The following is a 27,616-nucleotide window of genomic DNA, read 5'->3' on the forward strand; positions in this document are numbered from 1 at the left end:
GGAGAAAGTTGCATGCAAATAGGAATCAAAACACAGCAGAGTTGGCTGTATGTCAGACAAAATGGATTTTAAGTTAAAACCATCTCAAGAGACAAGGAAGGTCATTATAAAATGATGAGTGTCAACTCACAGTGCAAGGAGACAATTATAAATATATGTGCATCCAACATCAGAGCACCTAAATACATAAAGCAACATTGAATTCTACGGTCTGCAGTAAATTGCTTTAAGTCAGAAACTAATTTCTCTGCATCACAACATAGTAAAATAGATTGTGAATATAGAAACCTAGAAGAACTAGTGGATTTTAATTTAAAAAATAAAACACTAGGAGTTCCCATCATGGCGCAGTGGAAATGAATCCAACTAGGAGCCATGAGGCTTCGGGTTCAATCCCTGGCCTCGCTCAGTGGGTTAAGGATCCAGTGTTGCCGTGAGCCGTGGTGTAGGCGGCAGACGCAGCTTGGATCTGGCGTTGCTGTGGCTGTGATGTAGGCTGGCAGCTGTAGCTCTGATTCCACCCGTAGCCTGGGAACCCCCATATGCCACAGGTGTGGCCCTAAAAAGCAAAAAAATAAAAATTGAAAAATTATAAGTAAAAAAATTAAAACACTAATATTTTGATAATTTTGAGAAACTATGGCAAGCACATTGTTTAGAAACAACCTGAAGATATACTTTCAAATATTTCCCTCGTTAAAAATTAGAAGAGGCATTAATGAAATAGCACAAATGAAACACTCTGATCTTTGAGAACATCTCAGTAGCGTCATGTTGCCTCAACTCCAAGTTTGCCCAAGATATTTCTGCACAGGTAAAGCAAGTATGCTGTCTGATAGAGGGAATGTGGCATGCCAGTAACTGAGCTTCCTGCTTCTGAAAGTGGTTAATATGTAACCAGCTAAAAATGTTCTTCATTATCATTTATCAGGAACTATTGGTATCCTCTGTGCAACAAGTGGTGCCATTAGAGAAGCTACATTCAATCTCTGATAAACACTACAGCAACATAGGGGAAAATTTTTTCTATTCATTTTTATTAAGACCCATATACTTCCTAATCATGGAGTTCCCGTCATGGCTCAGTGGTTAACGAACCCGACTAGTATTCATAGGACGAGGGTTCGATCCCTGGCATGTCACAGTGGGTTAAGGATCTGGCGTTGCTGTGAACTGCAGCAACGGATCCCACGGTTGCTGGGCTGTGGTGTAGGCTGGCAGCTATAGTCTCGATTCAACCCTTAGCCTGGGAACTTCCATATGCTGAGGGTGTGACCCTTAAAAAAGACAAAAGAAAAAAAAATCCAGAGCATATACTTCCTAATCTTATTTATTTTCTCAACTCCCAAATGATATTCTTTTGTTCTAAATGGCTTTTTCCTGCATTTTGCTCCCTTACTTTCTTTTTCATAAACAGCCTTCTTTCCTTCCCTTACCTTCTTCTTTTCTCTTACCCCTTTACCTCTGCTTTCTAGCAGTAATTATTTACTAAAAATATCAAAATTGTATAGAGCTTGTCAAAGGTGTGTGTGATCATTTCCATCAAGAGCTTGTTATGCAGGAAACCTAACTTCCTTTTGATGGATGCTGTCCTATATCAAAACCCAGGCCAGAGAGATGAACCCAGACCTCTTCCTCAGTCATTAAGATTCAAAATGCACATATTAATTTTGACCGGTATCGTAAGTTTTATAGTTTTTAAAACCCTGGCATAGAGCATCTTGTGTAAAAATACCCCCTTGGAACTTATGGCACAGATATTACTAATCCCATATTTACTGGTGAGGAGGCTGAGGCTCAGAGCAGATAAATGAGTCATCCAGGACCATGTAATGAGTCAGAACTAAGACTCACGGGTCCTGACCACTGATAGTAGTAAGGAAAGAAATTATATTAGGATACAAGTTTTACTGCTCAAACAAGGATATCTCACAATGGGAAGGCTTTTAAATAGGAGAAAGTTTTTTTTTTCTTTTCTTACATGAAAGTCCAAGCCAAAATGTCTTTTGGATAATTCAGGGACCCAGTCTGTGCCTTGCTTGTCATTCTTCCTCCTTTTTCACATGGCTTTCATCTACCTACAACTGACACTGTGACCACAGTCACCAGGTCCACATTCCAGCCAGTGGTAAGGAAGAAAAGGGAAGCCCTGAACCTAACCCTTCCTTTTTAAGTCATGAACTGAGAGTTGTATATATCACTTCCACCCACACTCCAACTGCCAGAACTTAGCCATGTACCATTCCTCAAAGGAGAAGGAAGTAGAAGTTTTCAGGGAAGCAGTGTGTGCCCAGTGAACACTTTGGTGCTCTTTTATTAAAGACAGAGTTGGAGAAGGGGGTAATAGGTCACAACCAAAAGTTTCTGCTGTGTGTATGTGAAACAGATGTTTCCAAAATCAATAATGTCACTTATTCTGTTTGCTATACTCTTTTCTGTTTTATTATAACCTATTACATTTTTTTCAATCTTGATCATGGCTCACAGATCATAATATTGTTACTCACCATAGATGGTGACCCCCAATTTGAGAAACATTGCTTTGGCACTCCCTTCATGGCTCAGCGTTAAGAAACCTGACTAGTATCCATGAGGATTCAGGTTCAATCCTTGGCCTCACTCAGTGGGTTAAGGATCTGGTGTTGCCATGAGCTGTAGCGTAGGTCACAGATGTGGCTCGGATCTGGCATTGCTGTGGCTGTGGTGTAGGCCGGAGGCTACAGCTGATTCTACCCCTAGCCTGGGAACCTCTGTATGCTGCATGCGCAGCCCTAGAAAGACCCCCCCCCCAAAAAAAAAGAAAGAAAGAGAGAAAGGAAGGGAGGAAGGAAAGAAGGAAAGGAGGGAGGGAGGAGAAAAGAAAAACATTGCTTTAAGCCTGATATGTCTAATATGGTAACCAGCCACCATATAGGCTACTGAGCCTTTGAAAGGTGGCTGATCTAAATTTACATTTGTTGTTAAGTATAAAATCCACACCGTATTTCGAAAACTTAGTAATAAAAAAAGTAAAGTATCTCATTAACAATTTTTATAGTTATTAAATGTTGAATGATAATATGTTGGCAATACTGAAGTAAGAAAATTATATTATTAAAATAATTTACTCTTTTTCTTTTTGTTTTTTAATATAGGTACTGGAAAATGTAAAGTTACATAGGCGGCTCACCTCATATTTCCCTTAGACCACACTGCTCTAAGCTCTACATGCAAATATTAAACTCTCTATGAATAGTACTACTTGAATATCCCACAAACACTTTCTAAAACTAGAGTTTTTGGAGTTCCCGTCATGGCGCAGCAGAAATGAATCCCACTAGGAACCATGAGGTTGCAGGTTTGATCCCTGGCCTTGCTCAGTGGGTTAAGGATTGAGCATTGCCATGAGCTTGGATTGGCAGATGCGGCTTGGATCTGGTATTGCTGTGACTCTGGTGTAGACCAGCAGCTGTAGCTCCTCTGATGAGACCCCTAGCCTGGGAACTTCCATATGCCTCAGATGTGGCCCTAAAAAGACAAAAGACAAAAAAATAAAATAAAATAAAACTAGACTCTTTATCTTCCCAATCCTCAGCCCTCTGTCCTCCTTCTGTTTCACCCTGTTTCCTCTGTTTTACCTAATCAGATAAAGGCAACACAAGTCACTCAGTAACCAGCCATGAAAATTAAAAAGCACATTCTCCTTGGAGTTCCCACTGTGGCTCAGTGGTTAGTGAATCCGACTAGTATCCACAAGGACATGGGTTCAATCCTTGGCCTTGCTCAGTGGGTTAAGTATCTGGCGTTGCTGTGAGCTGTGGTGTAGGTCACAGATGCAGCTCAGATCCCAAATTGCTGTGGCTGTGGCATAGGCCGGCAGCGACAGCTCTGATTCAACCCCTAGCCTGGGAACCTCCATGTGTCTCGGGTGTGGCCCTAAAAAGACAAAAGACCAAAAAAAAAAAAATCTGTCAACATTTTTCTAATCTCACTAAGAACACCCTATCTCAAAATACCATCATTTCTCACCATTTTAATTGTGCCTGCCGCACACCTCCTTCTAATCAGTCTTCCAAATTTCAGTAAGAGTGATCTTTCCAAGAAACAAATCTGGGGAAGTCACTTCATTGATTACTCCCCAAATACCCTATAGTGAGGCCAACAAGTTATTTTTATTTGAAGTAAGCTTGCCTCACCACTTTTTAAGTGTACAGGTATTTTTTGCCATACCAAACATTTCATTTTACTGAATGTGTCATGATTGTTTTTGCTACCTGTGCCTTTGATTATCTCATTCCTTATGTGTTTAGAATGTACTTCGCATCCCCTTTTTTCCTCTGGCTAACCACTACTCACACTCTAGAACTTAATTTATATATTACCTTCCCTTAGATTTTCTTTCCAAGGCCCAAGTTTTAATTGCGTGCCCCTCTCATGTGCTCCTGGAGCATCCTGAACTTCTCCAACAATAATAACGTTTGGCTACTGTATTTGTATTGCTTATTTGTCTGCTTTCACACCCAGAAAAATGTGTAATCTGTTTCTACATATTTCATCATCCCATCTCCATGATTTTGCATGGTATCTATACTAATGAGGCTCAATAAGTACTTATAAAACAATCATATAGTTGCATGAATGAATGAATAGATGGATGGATGAATATATGTATGGATGGATGCATGGATAAAATTGCTAGTATGATTAAAGATTGGAAGGGAGTTGCATATTTACAAGGCAGTAACAAAATCCGGTTATGGAGTAGACGGCAAAGGCAACGAAGATCTTTGTTATGCAAGTACGTCAAAGCTTGTTTTTTAAGGTCCTTCTAGTTCTCCTTTCATCTTTTCATTTTCTTAATACAGGAAAATATTTCTGTTATCATTCTTCCAGAGCCGGGCTCTTCATCTGCAATCCAGTAATATCCCCAAGGTCAAAAAGCTTTTCTTTTAATCCAATATCATTTCCGTAGAGGGCTACGAAATTCTGAAATCAGTTCAACATTTGAGGTAGACGTATCTGATGGAGGACTTGCAGGCAGACAGACTTGCCATGACAGACTTGCCATCTATTTTGAGGCTGTCCAGTGTTGCTTAAATTATAGCCTTCCCCACAAACGATTCATGCAAGAGATGCGAGGGAAGCCATAAAAGGCATGATGGGGAAGTAGAAGGAGGGAGTAAGAGAGAGAAGGGGTTGACAAGCCGATTAGCTGCTTTACGCTAAAATCCAGAGAAAGTGAGCACTAATGGGAATGTGGATTTTATCCCTCCAGGAATCCTATTTAGCCTGCTAGGAATTAACCTTGACTGTAATTAGGTCCCTGAGAGCAGTGACCCTTCCAGAGAATGTTCAGAGACCTCTATTTTGTTTAGACACCTTGTGTGGGTGGAACTTCCTGTTTACACAGAGGGCAGCATAAAGCCTAGTTGCTCTGAGGAATGTTTGGGACCAGATCAACTGCAGGGAATAAGGTACAATACAGTCTGGTCTCCTCCGGTTGCCTTCTCCCTGCAGCATGGAGAGGAACAAACTCCTCCATCCAAGTCTTACTCTCCTTCTTCTGCTCTTCCTGCCTACAGATGCCTCAGTCTCTGGAAAACCGTGAGTGTCACATAAAGTTCCTTTCCTTTATTTCAGAGTCTCTTTAAATTATTCATTTGTCTTTCCTATGAAACTGTGACCTTCTCATTTCTAAGGTCTCTTCCCACAGTGAGATTTTATAAATCTAGTTTATTCAATCTTCTCTTATTTGTAACCATTTTTCTCCAACTCTCTGGATCTCCGAATCTCTGGATCTCCGAATTTTCTGGGAATGTATGAAGACATTCAAAAGGGCATTGGAAATTGTCACTTGTAAAGGAATCCCTTTTCAGATCCTCATATCCATCCTGATCTGCTCGAGATCATGCTATTTACTCTTTCTTATGCCCTCTTTCTAACTGCCCATCTTCCACTTTGAAAGAGAAAGACAGACCTCTCCCCCAGTCAGACGTTATCATAGAGCATTGTCCTGGAGGATAAAAATCTCTAGGGCACCAAAGAAAGGAGCAATTTGAAATATTGATGTTGGTGTGGAGAAAGCAAAGGCCTCTTATGACAGGGGAGAAGATCTTTTTGCAGAAAAAGATTCTTTGCTTCAACAAAATTGAAGGACAATCTAAGGGGAACACCAGCCGATAGATGATTAGAAGCAATTCTTGATCATAAAACACTGGGTGATTTTTTCAGAAGGAGTTACAAGGACTGGTAAAAATGATATAATTGTTTCATCTGTCACTGATTTACTTTTATGTGAACAGTTTTTCATGGCACATATAGCTACACAAACCAGAAATGGCAACAGAGTTCATGTTAGACCTTGTTTAACTCTTGCGATAAGAATAACCATCCATGGATACATAGAAACAGCTCATCATTTTCATTAATATTATGTGCTTCAAAAGTATTTTGATTTTATATATCTGCATCATAATTTGTAATATATTTATTTGGTTTTGCTCAGCTGTACACTAGTAAGACTTTTGAAAATAATTCAATCCAGAAGAAAATGTTTAACATTTACAACTTTACATTAAATTTAAAAATAGAGTCAAAGCTAAATGTATCTACTCATATACGATAGTACATATTTGTGTGTAGGTGTGGGTGCATATATACATATATATGTAAATAAAGAAGAGTGATCCATAAAATATTTTGAAACATAAAAATCTTGGTATAAATGTATGTAGCAAGAGGCATGAAAATTCAAATCCAAGGAGGAAAAGGGGGAAAAGAGGCTAAATTTCGAATCATTACAAAAAGAACATTTTGGAGTATTTTTTACATAAACCATGCTGAGTATCTTATCACTATGACATTTAAGATTCACAGATTTATAAAAGAGTAATGTAAGTTTTAACTTAAAATATCATCAAAAAATACATTTTGTTTTCGTTTAAATTCATATTTTAAAAAGGAGATGTTTACTTGAAAATATGTAAGGAGTGGATAGAGTCTAAAAATTATTTTAGGAATTCTGTGAGCAAAAATGTTTTGAAACTGCAGGGTCCATAAATATGTATGAGGATATTGGGAAAGTTTCTCTTCTGCTCATGAGTTACCAGGACCCCAGATTCAATCTCCAGAAGACCATTCTTGAGCCCACCGTTTTTTGTCTAAAGCATGTGTTGAAAGGCAAATATTTAATATGCAAACATCCAGGGTTAGGCAACACACTAGGATTTCATGAGTTGCTCAACCCACTGAGACTTTAAACCGAGGATTCCCTTAAAGCTGCAGATTCCATATCTTTAAAGTAGAAAGCAAATATTTGCCACACCCTTTTCACTGGCTTGTTGAGTGAAAAGTTCTGTAAAGCAATTGGTTTTTGTAGTGTCCCACAGGAGAACTCATTTGTTTTTTCCAGCTGCCCTCATGGGAAACTGATGTATGGCATGAATAAATATAATTAGCATATTTTTATTTGAATTCAGATGCTCACTTATCTGGGTTCCTTCGGGGGGGGTTGGGGGGGAATACTTGCAAGTGTTAGTCTCTCCAAGGCTCACTTCAATTAAATGTTCGCTGCCATGGCACTGACAATAGAAAAGGGGCTAATTCTCAGGCCTGCCATTCAACGGCAGAGATCAATTTCATGCTAATCAATATGTCTTCTCTTGGCATAGAACTAAGGATAGTAACAAGAGCTTCGGTGGGAAATAGTGCAGCTAATAAGAGTGACTTGCCAGAGTTCCTGTGGTGGCTCAGTGGTTAACAAATCCGACTAGGAACCATGAGGTTGTGGGTTCGATCCCTGGCCTTGCTCAGTGGGTTAAAGGATCCGGTGTTGCCGTGAGCTGTGGTTTAGTTTGCATATGTGGCATGGATCCTGTGTTGCTGTGGCTATGGTGTAGGCCAGCGGCTACAGCTCCGATTCGACCCCTAGCCTGGGAACCTCCATGTGCCACAGGAGTGGCCCAAGAAATGGCAAAAAGACCGGAAAAAAAAAAAAAAGAGTGCCTTGCCTCCTCTACTCTTCTCTAACTGGGCTCACCCATTCCCAGGCAATACCTGGTGCTGGTCCCCTCCCTGCTCCACACTGGGACCCCTGAGAAGGGCTGCCTCCTTCTGAGCCATCTGAATGAGACAGTCACTGTAAGCGCCTCCTTGGAGTCGGTCAGAGAGAACAGGAGCCTCTTCACCAACATAGAGGCCGAGAAGGACTTATTCAACTGTGTCTCCTTCACAGTAAGTATGGATGTTTGATCTAACATACTAGGTCTTACCGGTTAGGAATATAGGGATTCAGCCAAGGCTTTGAGAGGCTGGCAAGGACTTCAGGAGGGAATCTAAATGGAGTGACACAGTGTAGGAATTAAGAAGCCATTCCTGGAGTTCCCATCATGGCACAGCAGAAACAAATCCGACTATGAACCATGAAATTTCAGGTTCAGTCCCTGGCCTTGATCACTGGGTTAAGGATCTGGCCATGAGTTGTTGTGTAGGTTGCAGACGCAGCTCGGATCCCACGTTGCTGTGGCTGTGGCGTAGGCCGGCAGCCGTAGCTCCCTTTAGACCCTAGTCTGGGAACCTCCATATGCCGTGGATGCGGCCCTAAAAAACAAACCAAAAAAAAGCAAAAATAAATTAAAAAAAAAAGCCATTCATGAATTTCCAACCATGGTAGACAAATATTTATAGAGATATTAATAATCAACTTAATTATCAGAAAAAATTCCTATTAGCCAGAAGAAAAAAGAAATCAGTATGCACTAGACAAAGGGAAAACATGACTTCTCCAAATTAAAATGAAAGAAATACTAATAAAGCAAACTAGGCCGATATTCAACATATGCTCCAGTGATAGACTGATGGAAACACATTATCCCATTCTCTTTCTAAGAATGAAACTGTAGAAATCCCCAGGAGTGAATATCCAGTATCTTTTCAGAGTTGCCCATACATAAAATGCTTACAGTCTGCAGCCAGCAAAATAGGGCAATTTTCTTTCCCATAGCCTTGAAAGATGTGTCTGCTGTGTTACTTCAGCACATACCGTCAGTTTGGTAAAGTTCAGTGTATAACTGAATCAAAATTGCATTGGCAGAGTTCCTATTGTGGCTCGGCGGGTTAAGAACCCAACTCGTATCCATGAGGATGCAGGTTTGATCTCGGGTCTTGCTCAGTGGGTTAAGGATCTGGTGCTGCCACAAGCTGTGCGTAGGTCACAGATGTGACTTGGATCCGTTCTTGCCACAGCTGTGGTGTAGGCCAACATCTACAACTTGGATTCAACCCCTAGCCTGGAAACTTTCATATGCCGTGGGTGTGGCCCTAGAAAGAAAAAAAAAAAAAAAAAGCTGCACCTGCACTGGCTAATCTGTAAGGAGATGTCACTTATGACTTCTCTTTTTTGGGGGGAGGGGGCTTTTTTTCAGGGCCACACCCATGGCATATGGAGGTTCACGGGCTAGGAGTCCAATCGGAACTACAGCTGCCGACCTACACCACAGCCACAGCAACGCCAGATTCAAGCCGCGTCTGTGACCTACACCACAGCTCATGTCAATGCCAGATCCTTAACCCACTGAGCAAGGCCAGGGGACGAACCCGCAATCTCATGGTTCCTAGTCCAATTCGTTTCCACTGCGCCACGACAGGAACTCCTGTGATCTCTCTTTCTGATGCATTTTCCTTCATCGTATGTTCCGTCTTAATATCATAAATAATAGAAGTCCTTCTGTCCATAAATTCCTGTCCCTGCCAACTTTCGCTGGTGAGAAAGAGAGAGGGAAATTAAGGAAAAAGGACAAGATCCCCAGAGAGAAGCAGGACAGGGGATGGAGAGGAAACTTCGGAAACAAGGTTCTCAGGATCTCTCCTACGTTTCAGGTCCCAAGATCTTCATCCAATGAGGAAGTCATGTTCCTCACTGTCCAGGTGAAAGGAGCAACCCAAGAATTCAAGAAGCGGACCACAGTGTTGGTGAAAAATGAAGAGAGTCTGGCCTTTGTCCAGACAGACAAACCCATCTACAAACCGGAGCAGACAGGTACCAAGAGGCCTGTAATCCCGACAGCATCAAAAAAGAAAAATCTTGGGAGTTCCCGTCGTGGCGCAGGCAAAACAAATCCGACTAGGAATCATGAGGTTTTGGTTTGGACCCCTTGGCCTTGCTCAGTGGGTTAAGAATCCGTGTTGCCGGGAGCTGTGGTGTAGGTCACAGACGTGGCTCGGATGTGGCATTGCTGTGGCGGTGTCATAGGCCAGCAGCTGTAGCTCTGATTTGACCCCTAGCCTGGGAACCTCCATATGCTGCCGGTGTGGCCCTAAAAAAAGAAAGAAAGAAAGATTTTCCTCCCCCTCATAGCCCCCAAAGGAATGCTGGTTCCTTAATAGCTTGTAGGCCTGGCTTAAGGTTTCTGAGACTCATAGGAAACATTTCTGTTTCAGTGATGTTTCGTGTTGTCTTGTTGGATGAAAATTTTCACCCCCTGAATAAATTGGTAAGTATATATATATATATTTTTGGGGAGGGGGTACCTTTTCTAAAGCCACACTCGCGGCGTGTGGAGAGTCCCAGGCTAGGGGTCTAATCGGAGCTATAGCCGCCAGCCTACACCAGAGCCACAGCAACGCCGGATCCTTAACCCACTGAGCAAGGCCAGGGATCGAAGCCACAACTTCATGGTTCCTAGTTGGATTCGTTAACCACTGAGCCACAACAGGAACTTCAGTAAGTCTCTTAATATCTATTTTGAATTATAACTTATCTATATAAACAGGCTAGGAGCAGGTTTTTGGTGTTGGAGGAGGACCAGGGAGAGGAAGAATCTGATACTGATAACAGTATTTTCAGCCATCACCAAAGTGCAAGACCATCCTTTAAAACAGTATCCTGGAACAAGAGAGTAGTTCATTCTTTCTTGGTAATGGCACTCAATCGGCTGTCACACAATTAATCTTCCACTTCTGAAAATTCTTAATTAATTAATTAATTGGGCAAATTAGAAAGATATACTAAAAAATAAATAAACTACCAAAAAAAAAAAAACCAACCTGTTCAGGGAGTTCCTGTTGTGGCTCAGCAGAAACGAATCCAACTAGGATCCATGAGGATGCAGATTTGATCCCTGGCCTTGCTCAGTGGGTTAAGGATCTGGCATAGCCATGAGCTGTGCTGTAGGTTACAGAGGTGGCTCAGATCCCGTGTTCCTGTGGCTGTGGCATAGGCTGGCAGCTGTAGCTCTGATTCACCCCTAGCCTGGGAACCTCTGTATGCCACAAGTGCAGCCCTAAAAAGCACGCACACACACACACACACACACACACAGTGTTCAAATAACTTCTCAAAGATTTAACAGTTTTGTAAACACACTACCAACACCTCTCCTATAAGAGAAGAATGTAATCAGTGTTTGTTTTTCAAGACTGACACCTGATTAACACCTTTCAAGATTAATGCAGGACTAATGAAACCAAAGTCCTAATTTTTCTCCCCAAATTCTATTCTTCCTCCACATTTTCTTATCTTAAAAAGAGGAAAATTTCAATGAAAAGCCAGGGCCTCTGTTTACTATAGCCCTCCCATCTTCCTTTTCCCCCTCTTAAAAATGGTCTGCTTCCCATGCCCTGGGGGCAGCAAGATGGGGGTTGCATCAAGACTGCAGACACCAAGTTGCAATTCTGGCCTGATCCTGATTAAACCCATCTTTGCTAGGTGGGGGAGGGGAAGAGGACATTTTTTCCTGCAGCTCCTAAAGCAGAAGATTAAGGCATAATCCTTGTTTTGTCTCTTTCTCTCACATACATACCCTTTCATCAGAAAATCCTGTTAGCTTAAAATATATCCAGACTATGTTTTACTACCTCAATTACTACAGTCTTGCCCTGCCCAATATCACCTCTAAACAAAACTGTTGCAATAGCCTTGAAATTGGTCTCCTGGTTCCTACTTACACTCTTCTACCTAAAATCAAATACCCCATCCATTACTCCACCACCTTAACTCTACTTCATTTTTTTTTTTTTTTGGCTGCACCTGCAGTATGTGGAAGTTCCTCGTCCAGGTATCGAACCTGTGCCACCGCAGGGAACTGAGCCCCTTCAGGGATGACACCGGATCTTTAACCCACTGTACCACAAGGGAACTCCAACTCTGCTTAATTTTCATTTCTTAACATTTACCACTACCTAATATACATCTCAAATATATGTATATATCAAATATATAAATACATGTGTCTCAAAAATATGTCAAACATATCTCAAATACATATTGATATATATCAAAAACATGTATCTCATATGTGTATGTATCCCATGTATCCATCCCTATTAGGATGTAAGCTCCATGACAACAGATATATTGTTCTTTTGTGCTTTGCTGTATTCGTAGCACCTACAATGATACATAGCACATGGCAAGCACTTAATAAATATTAGTTATAAAAATGAATAAGTGTTGATAGTAGAAGAGCCATTCCCATTCCTCCCTATTCTTAGAACTACCTAAGACTTCTGTGACCCACCTTAATATTTGGAAGTGAACCTGGTTAAATAGTTCCTTAAGTGTTTATTTCTCAATCTGTGAAATAGCATGGCCACAGGAATGTTCTTCACTGGGATGCTGTAAGCATATCATATTAATAAATCCCATTCCTAAAGAATGGCACGTATGCATTTGCAGCTGACAACACAGTAAATACTTAACATTATTTATCAATTGCTTGTAATAGATTAATTAAAAGTTCTGTAAAACTTTATCTGGAATCCATCTATGTCTTACTACAGATAAAGTTATTCTTCATAAAGCTGGCTTGCTTCTCAATCAGAAAACAAAACTCCTTTCTCTCTCTTTTGTCTTTCAGATTCCGCTAGTGTATGTGGAGGTAAGCAACATGAACCATTGAATCATCAGACATAATGTAATACATTTAGGGGAAGTGTTCTTATGTGAGTCATTCTTACACTATTTCAAAAATTCATTATTAAGGGAGAAGCCTTCAAATTCATATAACACGAGATGGTTCTAAATCCTCTCCCTTCCCCACGCCTCACCTCATCTTCGCAGATAACACAGGAGTCCCCATCCATTCCCTTTATTGTCTCTAATATTCAAGGGTATTTTGTAAATTACAATTACTCTGTCTCTAGGACCCCAAAGGAAATCGCATCATGCAATGGCAGAACCTCCAAGTAGAGAATGGCCTCAAGCAACTGAGCTTCCCCCTGTCCTCAGAGCCCTTTCAGGGCTCCTACAAGGTGGTGGTACAGCAGGAATCAGGTGAAATGGCAGAGCATCCCTTCACCGTGGAGGAATTCGGTATGGATTATGAAAAATCATAGAATGTTTTTCCTATTTAAACTTCCAGGGCCTAGAATTTGAGGATATTTGGAACCTTTCTGTTTCCTATGGGTAAAACTGGGCTTGGAGTGGAACCAATTATATCTAAATTCATGCAGACCATCAGTGATTCGTGAAAAGGACTTCACATAGCTTTTTTGTAGCAATTATTAATCTCCAAAAAAAAATACAAGACATTCGTATTCTAATGGCGTCTTTCATCATTCGTTAAGGTTACACTGATCCATCTTTCAAGCAGGATCTCCTTTTGAGCAAAAGTGGATATATTGGAAAGGAGGGCTACTGTTTCAGAGCCCTAAAATATTAATAGGGAGTTGTTACTGAGAACCTGGAAATACCAGTTCCCCCAAAGTTGGAACCCTATCACCAGCTTTCTTTATCTCCAATCAACAGTGCTTCCTAAGTTTGAAGTACAAGTGAGAACACCACAGATAATCACCATCTTGGAAAAAGCGGTGGATGTGTCAGTGTGTGGCCTGTGAGTTCATACTTTTAAAAAAATCTTTGGTGGGGAGGGGATTATTTGAAGGAGCCTCACCACTTAGGATATTTTGCCTTGGTTAAGAGCAGTGCAGCCCAAATACCTTACATACCTGGGAACATCCCCATCTCTAGAACTTTCCTCTCCTATTGCTTTTCTGTTTTCCTTCTTATTTTCTTTCATGTCCTGACCAACATAATGATTATGGAGCAGGCAATTCTTCCTAGAGAGGCTATGTTACTCGGATTGATTTTGAAAGTAATAAAACTGCACTTGTGGACACGTGTGCACACACACGTACACACACAAATGAGATAGTGTTGGAGGGCAGTGACTGTCCTTCACCGGGTTATAGAGAAAATCCAGTCATCAACAGATCATTTATCCAACCTTGCAGACACAGTGGAAAAGTAGCTGAGATTCAGAATTTGTAGAGATAGGCATATTACAGAAATCTTCTCTAACTCATCCATCTTCCTAAGGCATGGCACGTAGCTCTGTGCCCTGCCATTTCATGGGGGAAAGTGGGCATGGTCTCTCAGATTGTTCCTTTCCAACCTTGACAATTCATGGTTCTAGGATTTTATGCTCCCATCTCCAGTGGCCCAGCAGTAGCAGTAACAGAAAGAACAGGCAGAGTGAAGAAACTAGTTCTGCCTAAAGACCACATGTGTCACGCACCCACTGTTCTGCTGGTCGTGACCCGAGCACTGTCTCAGAGTAAGGCCACCAAGCTCTTGATCCCAAGTAGCTAGTAAACCAATACTCTTGAAAATAGAGATATAGAGGATATTTTAATAGGGAAAGACAGTGATATTCTTAAAAACACAGGAATGATCAATGACATATTTATGGCACAATCCCAGTTTTGTAAAAAGTAAACAAAATTCTACACACACAGCTACACATAGGGAGAGGAAGATGGAAGGAGAGACGCCATCACATCAGTAGTTTATACTCCAAGGTAGAATTGAGAGCACTTGTTTCTTCTCTTTGTTTTGTTTTGTTGGTATTGTTTTTCCTCTCTTTAAGAGCTGGGGTAGCTTTGTCAGTAAGCAAAATATTCTTTAAAAGATGAAACTGGGAGTTCCCATTGTGGCTCAGCAGGTTAAGAACCTGACATAGTCTCCATGAGAATGCAGGTTCGAGCTCTGGCCTTGCTCAGTGGGTTAAAGATCCAGAGTTGCTACAAGCTGTGGCACAGCAGATGTGGCTCGGATCTGGCGTTGCTATGGCTGTGGCATAGGCCTGCAGCATCAGCTCCAATTCAACCTCTAGTCCGGGAATTTCCATATGCCGCCCATGCGGCTGTAAAAATAAATAAATTACTTAAATAATCACACTGACACTGAAAGATTAAGAAAAAAGAAGCAGTAAAAGAAGACTATAGGAAATTTCAGCAGGTAACTTTGGAAATTTCTAAAAGAGAAGTGTCATTACTTAATTTACCTGCCCTTAATATGGCATGAGCCCTGCAGAAATTAGAGAAAAGTACAGAGCGTAGAACTCTATTATGGCTAAAGGGGGGCTGTAGACCAGTAGAAAATGAGTATGTCCAGGGTCTGATTTGATTCATTTGGCAATGGTCTTTGACAGATACACTTATGGGAAGCCTGTCCCAGGACATGTGACTATAAGCATCTGCAGAAAGTACAGCAACCCTTCTACCTGCTTTGGTGGAGAGTCTCAAGCTATCTGCGAGAAGTTCAGTGGGGAGGTATGTGGGAAACTCTTCCTTCCAGGGACTAACCACCAAGGCACTTTTGATGACCAGCAAGTTACATGCAACAGAGAACTAACTCAGAAGGAGACCAATCCATAAGAGAATTCTATGCTAGCTATAGTAGGTTTGTTAGTTTGTTTGTTTGTTTTAAAATCAGTTACTTAGCACAATAGGAATTATTTCTTGTCATTGCCCATTGTGGGTGTTCCTGATGCACCAAGCACCCATAATGGTGGACGTTAAACCATCTCTAGAACCTCATATCCAAAGCTGCCTTGGGTATCCAATGGCATAAAGGAAGGAGAAAAATATATATACATCTTAACCACCTTGGCTGGGAAGGGTATCAGTTTTTCTTTTTATGAAAAAGGGCTTGTCGCTTCTACAAACAAGAGCTTGTCACGTGGTCCTGCCTAGATGCCAGGGTGGTAGGAAACACAGTTCCCAGATGGGCAAGCTGCTTCCCAGCTACAGCTGTGAACTCTGGCAGGGGAGCCAGACTTCAGTGAAGAGTTGGCTGCCTGCTATACCAAGACTACCCCCAATTTTTAAGGCATTTCTATCTCAGAAAAAAAAAAGAGAGAGAGAGGGCACACCAGACACTAAGGAATGCACCTGTGAATTATAAGCCAGATACTGTTATGAGATGTCATGACAATCACTCCCTAGAGAATATTCACTGTGTTCTTATCATAGAAAATGCCTAGGTTATGTTGCCTCAAAAAAAAAAAAAAAATCCCACCAGATTAGCTGACCACTGATTTGTCCATTGTTACGTTTTTGTATTTTATTTCCTCCCTTCCTAGCTAAACAGCCAGGGATGCTTCTCTCAGAGTGTGGAAACCAAGGTCTTCCAGATGAAGAGACAAGAGTTTGAAATGAAACTCGAAGTGGAGGCGAAGATCAAAGAGGAAGGAACAGGTTGTGTACCTCACGGGCAAGGAAGGAAGAGCAGTGGACACTGATTTATTTCCTTTAGCAACTTCGGAATGGAAAGAAAAAAGTGGTAAAAGTGCAGAGAGAGCATCCTTCCAAAAAGATTTGTATTTTTTCCTTCTTTTTCAGAGGTGGAATTAACCGGCAAGGGGTCCACTGAAATAACAAGAACCATAACCAAACTCTCGTTTGTGAAAGTGGACTCATATGTTAGACGAGGAATTCCCTTCTTTGGGCAGGTGAAGCATTTTTCAATTCACAAATCAAACTGTACTCTCAGCTGAGATGCACAGCATATTCTGCGAAAACCATACCTGGTTAATCTTATCTGATGATCAATATAATCAAAGGTATAAAACCGCAAAAAAATTGATTTGTCCCTCTGCAAATTTATACATCAAATCCATAAAATCATCTTAAAGCACTATCAAAATCAGAGGGGTTTTGGAACAGCACTGCTGAAGGCACTCGATCTTTTTCCTAAGGTTTACCAGGCAGTCTCAGATTCCCGTACCATGTTCTCACAAGAATCTCAAAATTCATGGAGTCCAATTGTATTATCCTTCCAATATTAACTTTGTCTGGAAAGGAGTAAGTAGGTGGCCTTAATTTTTATTTGAAAATATAAATGATTCTCCTGAGTTTCTTTCACGGATATATATTTACGTTGCTTTTTCTTTAACAAAAAGTATATTTTAAAAACAATACCATAAGGGTAAAAGACTGCTATTTAAGGTTCCCAGATTTTAAAGATAGAAATTTTCTCACAGAGCTACAAAAAAATTCTTCTTTTGTTCTGCTTCTATTATTTATAAGCAGATGTGCAAAAGGATCTTTCGGACTCCAGAAGTCTAAGATAACAGTTGTATGCACCTCCAGATGTAATTGCTGTGCATCCTGGTTTGTTTGTTCCCTGCCCCCGACCCCGTTTTAGGGCTGCACCTGTGGCATACAGAAGTTCTCGGGCGAGGGAGCCAAACTGGAGCTACAGCTGAGACCTGTGTCACAGCCATGGCCACACTGGGATCTGAGCCACCTCTGCAACCTACATCACAGCTTGCAGCAATGCCAGATCCTTACCCCACTAAGCAAGGCCAGGGATCAAACCTGCATCCTTCCAGAGACAACGCTGGGTTCTTAACCTGCTGAGCCACAATGGGAACTCTTCTGCATCCTGTTTTTAATGGAACATCATAAGATGTCAGCTGTGAAGCGTGTGAAAGACAGAGAAATTAGACCCCACAAAAGAGTGGTGGGATAAATTTTAAAATGTTTCGATTGTGTTATGACAGCAAACATATTCAGAAACTTTGGTCACTTTCTAAAATGAAAGTGTATAGTTCACTTTTTTAAATTTCTCAGAGGTATACTGCACTTTTTTTGAGATTTTATTCCTGCATCTTGTCCTATTTGTCATAAGACTCTCATCAAATGAGAAAAAAAATCAGAATATTGTGCCTATTCTGATCGTCACATGCAGCTGACATTTCATTGGTAAACTTAGTTTTTCGTTAATCAATGACAAACACTAATCCAAGTCTGCTGGCTGTGCTTCCTTCTACCCAAAGTAGCTTATACTAGGAGAAAAAAAATTACCATCTTTGCAATCTAAACTGAACTACTCATCTTCTGAGTTGGATAGTAGCAGTAATTTGACTTTAGGCCTTCATTTAATTTTTTGTGATTCTTCTCAATGTTACATTTTTCAAATGTGAAGTGTCTCCTAAAATCTGCCTACCTTGCAAAATTCCATCAATCTGGGTTGAGAAGCAGATATCACCTATAAAACTACTACAGAAACACACAGGACAATCTATCAGCAATTGCTTACGTATGCACGTATGAAACCTCAGAACACAAATCCATAGAAAGTGGATGGTCTGCCAAAAAACAATGTTTGAGATGCAATGAAATTTGGCTAATGGGTTAAAAATTTTCATTGCTATAGGGCTCTTGTGGTCTGTGACTCTCCAAAAGTTACACATAACAGATGGCATTTTAGGTCGCCTCTATTGTCATCTCCAACATTCTCTATCCCTTTACACCAGTTTTCATTTTAGCACTGATTACCACTAAATAAGTGTATGGTACTGATGCATTTCCCCAGCATCTCTCCCTTTTACTGGACTATGCATTCTGTGCGGCAAGGAACTTTTGGGTTCACTGCTGTGGCCTCAATGCCTGGAACCATGTCCAACAGAGTATACACATTCCATAAATATTTGTGACAAAAGGAATGTTTGCTGTTAATTGGATATTTAGCCATGTAACTGACCTGCCGTTTTTACTCTTCAGGTACGCCTGGTGGATGGGAAAGGTGTTCCTGTGCCAGACAAAGTCATCTTCATCACCGCAAACGAAGCCAAATATGAGTCTAATGCCACGACTGATGAGCACGGCCTGGTGCAATTCTCCATCAACACCACCGAGATCACGGGCACCTCGCTCACTATCAGGGTACGTTTGGAAGGAAATTACCAATCACGTGAAGTAGCCTCGGAGCAAACAACTAGGTTGTAAGTTGCAACCTACAACTGATGACATTTCCAACTTGTATTTTCTCCTATGGAGAGGGGGAAAAAAATGAGAAACTAGAAAGCCATGTAAGGTCAATTTGGGAAAAGGATTAAAAAGGAGGCAGTGTTGTAGTAAAAAGGGAGGGTTCTACCTGTGAGCTCTTGCCGGGAATATAAAATGGTGTGACTGCTATGGAAACCAGTCTGGCAGTCCCCCAAAACTTAAAAATAGAGCTCCCATATGATCCAGCAGTCTCACCTCTGAGTACATGTTCAAAAGAACTAAGGAGGTCCTTTCATGGCTCAGTGGGTAATAAACCGGACTAGGATCGATGATGAGGATGTGGGTTTGATCCCTGGCCTCGCTCAGTGGGGGGTTAAGGATCTGGCGTTGCCGTGAGCTGTGGTGTAGGTTGCAGGCGCAATTCGGATCTGGCGTTGCTGTGGCTCTGGCGTAGACTGGTGGCTACAGCTCCGATTAGACCCCTAGCCTGGGTACCTCCATATGCCGTGGGTGCGGCCCTAAAATTACAAAAATACAAAAATAATAATAATAATAATCACCTTGACAGCCTAGGAAAGGTAGACTTCAACTGTTTCACTAACTCAATTCATGAACCAATACTGTTTACAGAAAGTGTTCTCAGACCCCGTTTGCAATATGACATTTATTCATATTACCCACTTGAAACCCATCACAAATGAGCATCTACTCTCTGAAATGTAAGTCTTCAGTCTCTGAAGATTAGTTGGTCTCCTCAAAGAGGTTTCCTAGCTCCAGTGTCTCGGTGGGAATAGGTAAAGCAGCCAAAGAAATGTAGAGCAAGCTGATCAGAGCAAAGGAGGCCTCCTTTTATGTTCTTCAGAAATGTAAATACCAACCCAAGGAGCCTTTGACTTGCAAAGGCCTGCAATACAGACAAACAAAATAAAGGACCCCCTCTCTCACTTTTTAGTGTGGAACAGATTTCTAGGTTAAAGTAGCATAGTGAACTAATGCAGTTCTGTGAGGACAGTGATTCTCTATGCTTATAGATTACAGTACGATCAATAAGATCGTATTGTCTTTCTATTTCATTAGGTCAAACACAAAGATCACAGTCCCTGTTACGGCTACCAGTGGCTCTCAGAAGAACATGAAGAAGCGTATCACACTGCGAATCTCGTATTCTCCCAAAGCAAGAGCTTTGTCCACTTGGAGCCGGTGCCTCAAGAATTGCCCTGTGGCCAAACTCAGACAGTCCAAGCACATTATGTACTGAATGGCCAGGTCCTGCGGGAGCTGAAGGAGCTCGTGTTCTATTACCTGGTGAGAAGGAAGACCCCTGCTTTGACTCCTCTGTAGATAAAAGCACTGGGTGGGCAAAGATTTAGGAAGCTCTTTAGATATCCCTCCTTTGACCTCCTATCCATGCTCCTTTTGAAGGTTTGACTTCTCTCAGGGCTAATTATTGCCAGCAGGGGCTCAATAAAACAAGTATATCATGTGGAGGACCAGACTTGGGGTATAAGATCTTCATCAGGCAAATTAAATCCCTTTTCATTTCCTTTTTGGCAGATAATGTCAAAGGGAGGCATTGTCCGAGCTGGGACTCATACACTGCCCGTGGAGCAGGGAGACAGTGAGTATTTCCATTATTTCCCATTTCTGCCCTACTCCACCATCATGCAAGGCCTTACACTGCAGACATATCAGGAACAGTTTTCAACAGTTTTCTTCGCCTTCAGGTTATCCTGTTCTGATTATTTATTTAAAATGTTGAGTCGTTTCATAATCTATGCTTATTCCACATTTTCAGACCATAAATAAATCGTCATGGACCTTCTTCTCAAAATGCCATTTCAAAACTGTTTTAGACACTGGAGAGAAGGTAAAACTTAGGAGTGTCTTCTATATATTGTCTTGGGCTGAGTCATTTATATTTTTATGTCATATTTCCCCTTTGAAGATAGTTATGATTTATGAAGTGGTAAACTAGATATTCCCACCATTGAACTGGACTCTCCCCAGGAACAAATGTGGAACAGTATAAACCTCTGAAGGTTTCTCCTATCCTAAGGGAGTCTAAAAGACCCCTTATAAGAAAACTATCGGTGAACTTCTCTTTGGTTCCTTCTTTGTAGCAACAGAAAAGCTCAGTGGTAGACTCAGAGACATTTCAGGCAACTTCCAAAGAATCTACACAGACATCAAAAAAGAACTTTCAAAGGAGCACAGAACTCCTCTTAGGAAGAAAGACTAGGATATTTGGTTCATAGATAGTTAAAGGGGACATGAAGGTTACACTCTTACTATCCTATTTCAAAACTTCAAGTTCTCCTTCCCTCCAGTGTGAAGTCTAGATCAAATGGTAGCCACGTGGGCATCTCCACATCCTTAGATAACATCAGTACTGTATAGATGAACTCAAACTGAACATTGGGGATTATCATTATGTGATTTGGAGAGAAGAGAGGATAGTGATAAGGTTGGTGTTTTGCTTTTTTGGTTTTTTATTTTTTGTCTTTTTGCCTTTTCTAGGGCCGCTTCCTGCGGCATGTGGAGGTTCCCAGGCTGGGAGTTGAATCAAAGCTGTAGCTGCTGACCTACATCACAGCCACAGCAACACCAGATCCTTAACCCACTGGACAAGGCCAAGGATCAAACCCACAACCTCATGGTTCCTAGTAGGATTTGTTTCCACTGTGCCACGATGGGAAATCCAAGTTGTTTTTTTTTAAGCCAGGGTTCTTAGAGATAGAACATTTACTACAGCTTTTTCTTTTTCTTTTTCTTTTTCTTTTTTTTGTCTTTTAGGGCCACACCTGTGGCATATGGAGCTTCCCAGGCTAGGGCTCCATTCACAGCTGCAGCCACCAGCCTGCACCACAGCCAGAGCAACTCTGGATCTGAGCCGCGTCTGCGACCTACACCACAGCTCACAGCAATGCCAGATCCTTAACCCACTGAGCAAGGCCAGGGATCGAACCCGAGTCCTCATGGATGCTAGTTGGGTTCGTTAACCGCTAAGCCACGATGGGAACTCCGGCAGCTACTTTTTCTTATATCTGTTATACCTACTAATAGAAACAAGCATTAATGACACCAGGCTCCCCACGTGGCTTTGTACAACACAAAAACGTCATTTCAACCCTGAACAGTCTAACTCACGACCACTTCCTCAATCTCTCTCCAGTGAAAGGCTATTTTTCTTTGTCATTCCCCGTGGAGGCAGACCTCGCTCCCATCGCTCGGCTGCTCATCTATGCCATTTTACCCGATGGGGAAGTTGTTGGGGATTCTGCAAAATATGAGGTTGAAAACTGTCTGCCCAACAAGGTGGGTGTTTTATCTCATACGATTTTCAACATTTCAAATGAGAAGTTACTCTTCCTATCAATTATTTTCTACTTGAGAGCATTGAGGCCCAAAGACGTAAATTCCCCGGAGATTTTTCAGCAAAGTGATGGCAGAGTCACCCTAAGAGGCCATGTCACTTGACTCCTAGGGCAAAATTCTCATGAGTTGTCTCTTACCACATGGTACAGTTCAGAGCACCTTCTTCTATGATGATATGTTGGGAAATATGTAACCAAGTTCATAAGACTGTAGAAGAGCCAAAAGAAAAATACAAGAGCCTCTAGAGTCATTTGCATTCCACCCAGTTAATGAACACCTCATCAAGTAGCCAAGGTAAAAGACGGTGCCTTAAATTTAATAATTTATAAAAATAGATATCGTTCTCATGGCTCGACTGATTCCTCCGAATCAGAGGGGTGCGGAGGGGGCAAAAAGTCTCAAGACTCATCTGGCGCCAACTACCACGAAGTCAGAAAAGTGATTATACGTTGAACATGAGGAACACTCAGGAGATACTGGTGAATGCACGGGTAAATCAGGAAATTTGTTCCTCTGACTTGGTCCCCAATTCCACAGGTGGGTTTGCACTTCAACCCAGCACAAGGTCTCCCGGGGTCCCACGCCCACCTGCAAGTCACCGCTTCCCCTAAGTCCCTCTGCGGCCTCCGCGCTGTGGACCAGAGTGTGCTGCTCCTGAAACCCGAGGCCGAGCTCTCCCCCACCACGGTGAGTTCTGTCAGCCCCAGGCATCAGGAAGGGCCACGCAGGGGACTCAGAGCAAGGAGAAACCTGAGTGGAATAGGACTTGTTAAAATTATATTTATCTAGGAGTTAGTAGTAATGAGCTCTTTCATGTGCACTTTTGTTTGGTGAGGAAGATGTTACATACGCATACATATGTATAAATCATGCACCATCCAAAATCCCTGAAATCTTAGAGCTTCATGAAACCAATAATGGGCTTTTTGGGGGGTCTTTTTAGGGCTGTACCCGGGGCATATGGAGGTTCCCAGGCTAGGGGCAGAATTGCAGCTATAGCTGCTGGCCTACACCACAGCCACAGCAAAGTGGGATCTGAGCACATCTGTGACACACCACAGCTCACAGGAATGCCAGATCCTTAACCCAAGGCCAGGGATTGAACCTCTGTCCTCATGGGTGCTAGTCAGATTCATTTCTGCTGAGCCACGATGGGGACTCCCGTAATAGGCATTTTCCAACTAGCTCAATATTTCAAAAAGTTTAACAAAAGTGGTACATACACCTGCACTAAGACTGCACAAGCCAGGCAAAATATGAAATTTTTATTTTTATAGGAACTATACCAGTTGAAACACTGCATTCCCAAGATGAACACAGTTTCTGAAGGCAGAGCTGTATTGTCTCTGATGAATAAAAATTAGGAAAATTTAATTACTAGATGATAAATGAAACCTTTTAAAAATACCAGGTTGGGAGTTCCCATTGTGGCACAGTGGTTACGAATCTGACTGGGAACCATGAGGTTGCAGGTTTGATCCCTGGCCTTGTTCAGTGGTTTAAGGATCCAGCATTGCCGTGAGCTGTGGTGTAGGTCGCAGACACGGCTCGGATCCCACATTGCTGTGGCTCTGGCGTAGGCCGGTGGCTACAGCTCTGATTAGACCCCTAGCCTGGGAACCTCCACATGCCGCAGGAAGCGGCCCTAGAAAAGGCAAAAAGACAAAAAAAAAAAAATGCCGGGTTAATAGGGAAAATAGCAGAAGGTATGCTGAGTGTAACAACGAGAAACTTCTTAAATTGTGCTAATAGTAGTTTGCTCATTTCTTCAAATTTTTAATGAGGCCAATTGGAATAATCTCTTACTGAGGTTATTTTTGACTATCAAAATTTTATGAAGGGAAAGGTATGTTTTTACTTCCCTAAAAGAGACATTTATAAGAAAATATCTCTTACTTTTTGTCCTTCCAATGGTTTTTTAATTAGCAATATTCAAACACTTTTAAAGGAAATATTAAGAACATAGAGGAAGGAAGGGCATATGTGGGAAACTAACATTAATGTTTTATGTTTGTATAATATAATTGTATAGTTCTCAAATTTTTTTAATTATAACAACCTTGACGGATGAATAAGGCAGAGAATTTTATCAATTTATTAATAATAAAGGAGACGCTCTCAGGTATTACCCTTGATAATATTTCACTAATGAAATGCTTTGCATCTAGTAGTGTGTCAGTCATTCAGTGCATGCTTATTTAGTGCTTACTGTGTTCTGGGGAATCTCGTAGTGAACTACTAGAAAGACAAAAATCCATGCATTTTCCATGAGTGGGTAAAACACAGAATAATTATGCTTTGGACAAGAATGAAGCAGAGGAGATGGAAATGGCAAGAGGAAGCTGTCTTTGAGAAAGTGATTTCATCGTGCTACTCATTTTTCTGATCTATTCTTGTCAAATTTTGAACCCCTATAAATAAAATACAGTGCACCTATGAGATTTTTTTGTTCGTCTTGTTCTTCCTGTGTAAGTGAATTTGAAAGTCTTATTTTTAGTATTCTACAGTTAAAGTTTTACTTATTTTATAAAGATTTGGAGCATTTTGTTCCTATGAATAATACCTAAGAAAATACTATACTGACCTTGACAGAGGATGCATACTTCTCCCTGTGCCTGCTTTTTTTTTAAGGTTTATTGAAGTATAGTTGATTTACAATGTTGTGACAGTTTCTGCTGTATAACAAAGTGATTCAGCTATACATAAATACACATCCATTCTTTTCAGATTCTTTTCCCCTATAGATGATCACAGAATATTGGGAAGATTTCCCTGCGCTATACAGCAGGTCCCTGTTGGCCAGTCATTCCACATACTACAGTGTGCATATCACGTGCCTGTTTTGAACATGCATCCATTTACTTTGTTAGACGCTAAGTCAGTTGCTAACCACAATGCAGAGATGAAACTATTCGTTCTATCATCCCAAAGCATTACACCATGTCTCCAATATAGCAGACCTCAATTACTCTTAATTAAGGTGTTTGTTTTTTCATTTCAGAGTCAGGGGTTTGCCTCTGAACTGTATAACAAAGTATTATGATCCTCGAGTACTTAGATTGGAACGTTTTATTTATTTCTTTCCTAAAGTTATTAAACTTCTTCAAAATCATCTTCTCTATAAATTATCCGATGGAGCCACTCAAAGAAAGACTGGTAGTGACTATTCTTTTCCTTTCTCTTTGCACTTAAGAAAAATAAGCCACAAATAAGTGTATCCTTTCATCCTTTGCATTTGCACAGGTTTATAACCTGCTACCAGTAAAGGACCTCAACAGTTTCCCTGAGAGTTTAAATCATCAGGAGGAAGATAATGAAGATTGCATCAGTCAACATAATGTCTATATCAATGGGATCATGTATTCCCCAGTATCAAATACGAATGAAAAAGATGTCTATAGCTTCCTACAGGTAAGTCCTTTATGCTGTTGATGGTCAGTTCTTAAGGTTCACAAAGTATTATATATGAAAAAAATACTTCTATATCATAGTTGAGGATAATGGGACATAGAGAGGGCAAGTGACATCTCCAAGGTCACCAACAGTAGCAGATCTGCTAATAGCAACAGAGCTAAGACCAGAACTTTAGAGACTAGTAGGCAAGTTTTTTTCCTTTCTTTTTACCAAAATTCATTGCCTTGTGATATTTATAAATATCACATATATAAAATAATCACTGCTGAAAGATTCCTTAAAACAGAATGAAATTACCCCTCTATCAATTTCCTTTCTAGTCATGTGAACATTAAAAGTTTTATATTAACCTAATGGGATTATTTGTTAGACTCAATGAAAAGTATGTGTCTAGACAGATTTTATAATACTTATGCACTGATTCAGTGACAATTTCTTTACAGGATATGGGCTTAAGGGTATTTACCAACACCAAGATTCATAAACCCAAAATATGTTCACCACTTCCATTATATGAAATGCAGACATCTCGAAGGCTACTAGCTTCTCCAGGTAAAAATAAAATAATAATAATAATAATAACTAGTTGTCTAATATCTTGAACCAAATAAAATAATTCTTTTTTAAAATATGATTAAAATTAACCAAAAACAACTTATGATTCAGATATATTAAGGTTCTTGCTCAAGGACACATAACGAGACAAACCAAAAAATTCTGATCGTGTCCAGTTCCCACATCTGCAAAGCTGGAAAGAACACGGGGCAGATTGTAAAAAGTGCTATGAGACAGTGCAGATCTGAAGAATAAAAGAAAGGACTGATTCTGATTGAGGAATCAAGAAAGTCATTCATAAAGAATCTGCTTCCAGTAAATGGAGATGGGTGGAGTTTAAAAGGGAAGAGAAAGTTTCCAGGCATAGGATCAGTGCAAACAGAAATAGAAATGTTCACGAATTGGGACTCTCTTCTCTACAGTCAAGTACAGAAGCTCTTTAACTTCCCCAACACATCAGCCAATATTCGTATTGAAATCACACTCATTTCGGGAGTTCCTGTCGTGCCTCAGCAGTAATGGCCCCAAATAGTGTCCATGAGGACGTGGGTTCCATCCCTCGCTTCACTCAGTGGGTTAAGGATCCAGCGTAGCCGTGAGCTGTGGTGTAGGTCACGGGTGAAGCTCAGATCTGGCGTTGCTGTGGCTGTGGTGGGCAGCTGTAGCTCTGATTCAACCCCCAGCCTGGGAACTTCCCTATGCTGCGCCTGTGGCCCCAACAAGAGAAAAATAAAAAGAAATCACACTCATTTGTCAATGATATGGGTTGCTTCTTTGATGAATCACGTAACAATCAAGCATTTATGTAGTTATAGTCTGATATTGCCAAAACATGGATGAATAAGGGTTGCATAAGCAAAAAACAATTAATCAAAAAGCACGGAAAATATTCAATGAGAATCAATTGACTGTATGGAACTCAAATAAAGAACATGCATATTTTTATGATTATTTATAAATTACATTCTTTAATCCTCTATCAGTAAGATTTGTAGTGCATTTATGTATGTGCAAGTGTTGAGATGCCCCAGATTTTTCCCAAGATGCTGGTTGTTAAATATTTACCAGTACACCATTAACAGAAGGTAAAGAGGGTGAGAGATCCTAACTGATCTTCTGACACCTTTGGGAATAAAGACGTTTTTTTACTTCTTTGTCCTTTCACACCTATAGATTGTTTCTCAAAGGCACTGTCATAATGTCTGGGTACAGTTTTTCTTTGCCCCCCAGAGGGGAAGGGACCACATCCCAACCCCACCTCATAACACGCACCGCTCCGTAT

General features: G+C 40.9%; 1 protein-coding gene across 2 annotated transcripts in view; it reads left to right on the forward strand.

Moving 5' to 3' along the window:
* A2M (alpha-2-macroglobulin) overlaps nt 1–27,616 on the forward strand; it is a 75,910-nt gene that overhangs the window by 25,203 nt on the left and 23,091 nt on the right. Inside the window, exons 1-17 of one of the 2 annotated variants that reach the window (XM_047787589.1) lie at nt 5,183–5,583; nt 8,028–8,211; nt 9,856–10,015; nt 10,417–10,469; nt 12,834–12,854; nt 13,120–13,288; nt 13,724–13,808; nt 15,408–15,528; nt 16,341–16,455; nt 16,600–16,709; nt 18,766–18,927; nt 20,068–20,295; nt 20,545–20,608; nt 22,163–22,305; nt 22,903–23,052; nt 25,609–25,776; nt 26,223–26,331. In XM_047787589.1, coding sequence (XP_047643545.1) covers nt 5,498–5,583; nt 8,028–8,211; nt 9,856–10,015; nt 10,417–10,469; nt 12,834–12,854; nt 13,120–13,288; nt 13,724–13,808; nt 15,408–15,528; nt 16,341–16,455; nt 16,600–16,709; nt 18,766–18,927; nt 20,068–20,295; nt 20,545–20,608; nt 22,163–22,305; nt 22,903–23,052; nt 25,609–25,776; nt 26,223–26,331 — 2,128 coding nt within the window. In that variant the 5' untranslated portion in view covers nt 5,183–5,497. Of the gene's footprint in view, nt 1–5,182; nt 5,584–8,027; nt 8,212–9,855; nt 10,016–10,416; nt 10,470–12,833; nt 12,855–13,119; nt 13,289–13,723; nt 13,809–15,407; nt 15,529–16,340; nt 16,456–16,599; nt 16,710–18,765; nt 18,928–20,067; nt 20,296–20,544; nt 20,609–22,162; nt 22,306–22,902; nt 23,053–25,608; nt 25,777–26,222; nt 26,332–27,616 lie in introns of those variants that run through there. The other variant, XM_047787590.1, reaches the window with a different exon arrangement.

The sequence above is a fragment of the Phacochoerus africanus genome, chromosome 7 (genome assembly GCF_016906955.1).
Source record: "Phacochoerus africanus isolate WHEZ1 chromosome 7, ROS_Pafr_v1, whole genome shotgun sequence".
Classification (NCBI taxonomy): Eukaryota; Metazoa; Chordata; class Mammalia; order Artiodactyla; family Suidae; genus Phacochoerus; species Phacochoerus africanus.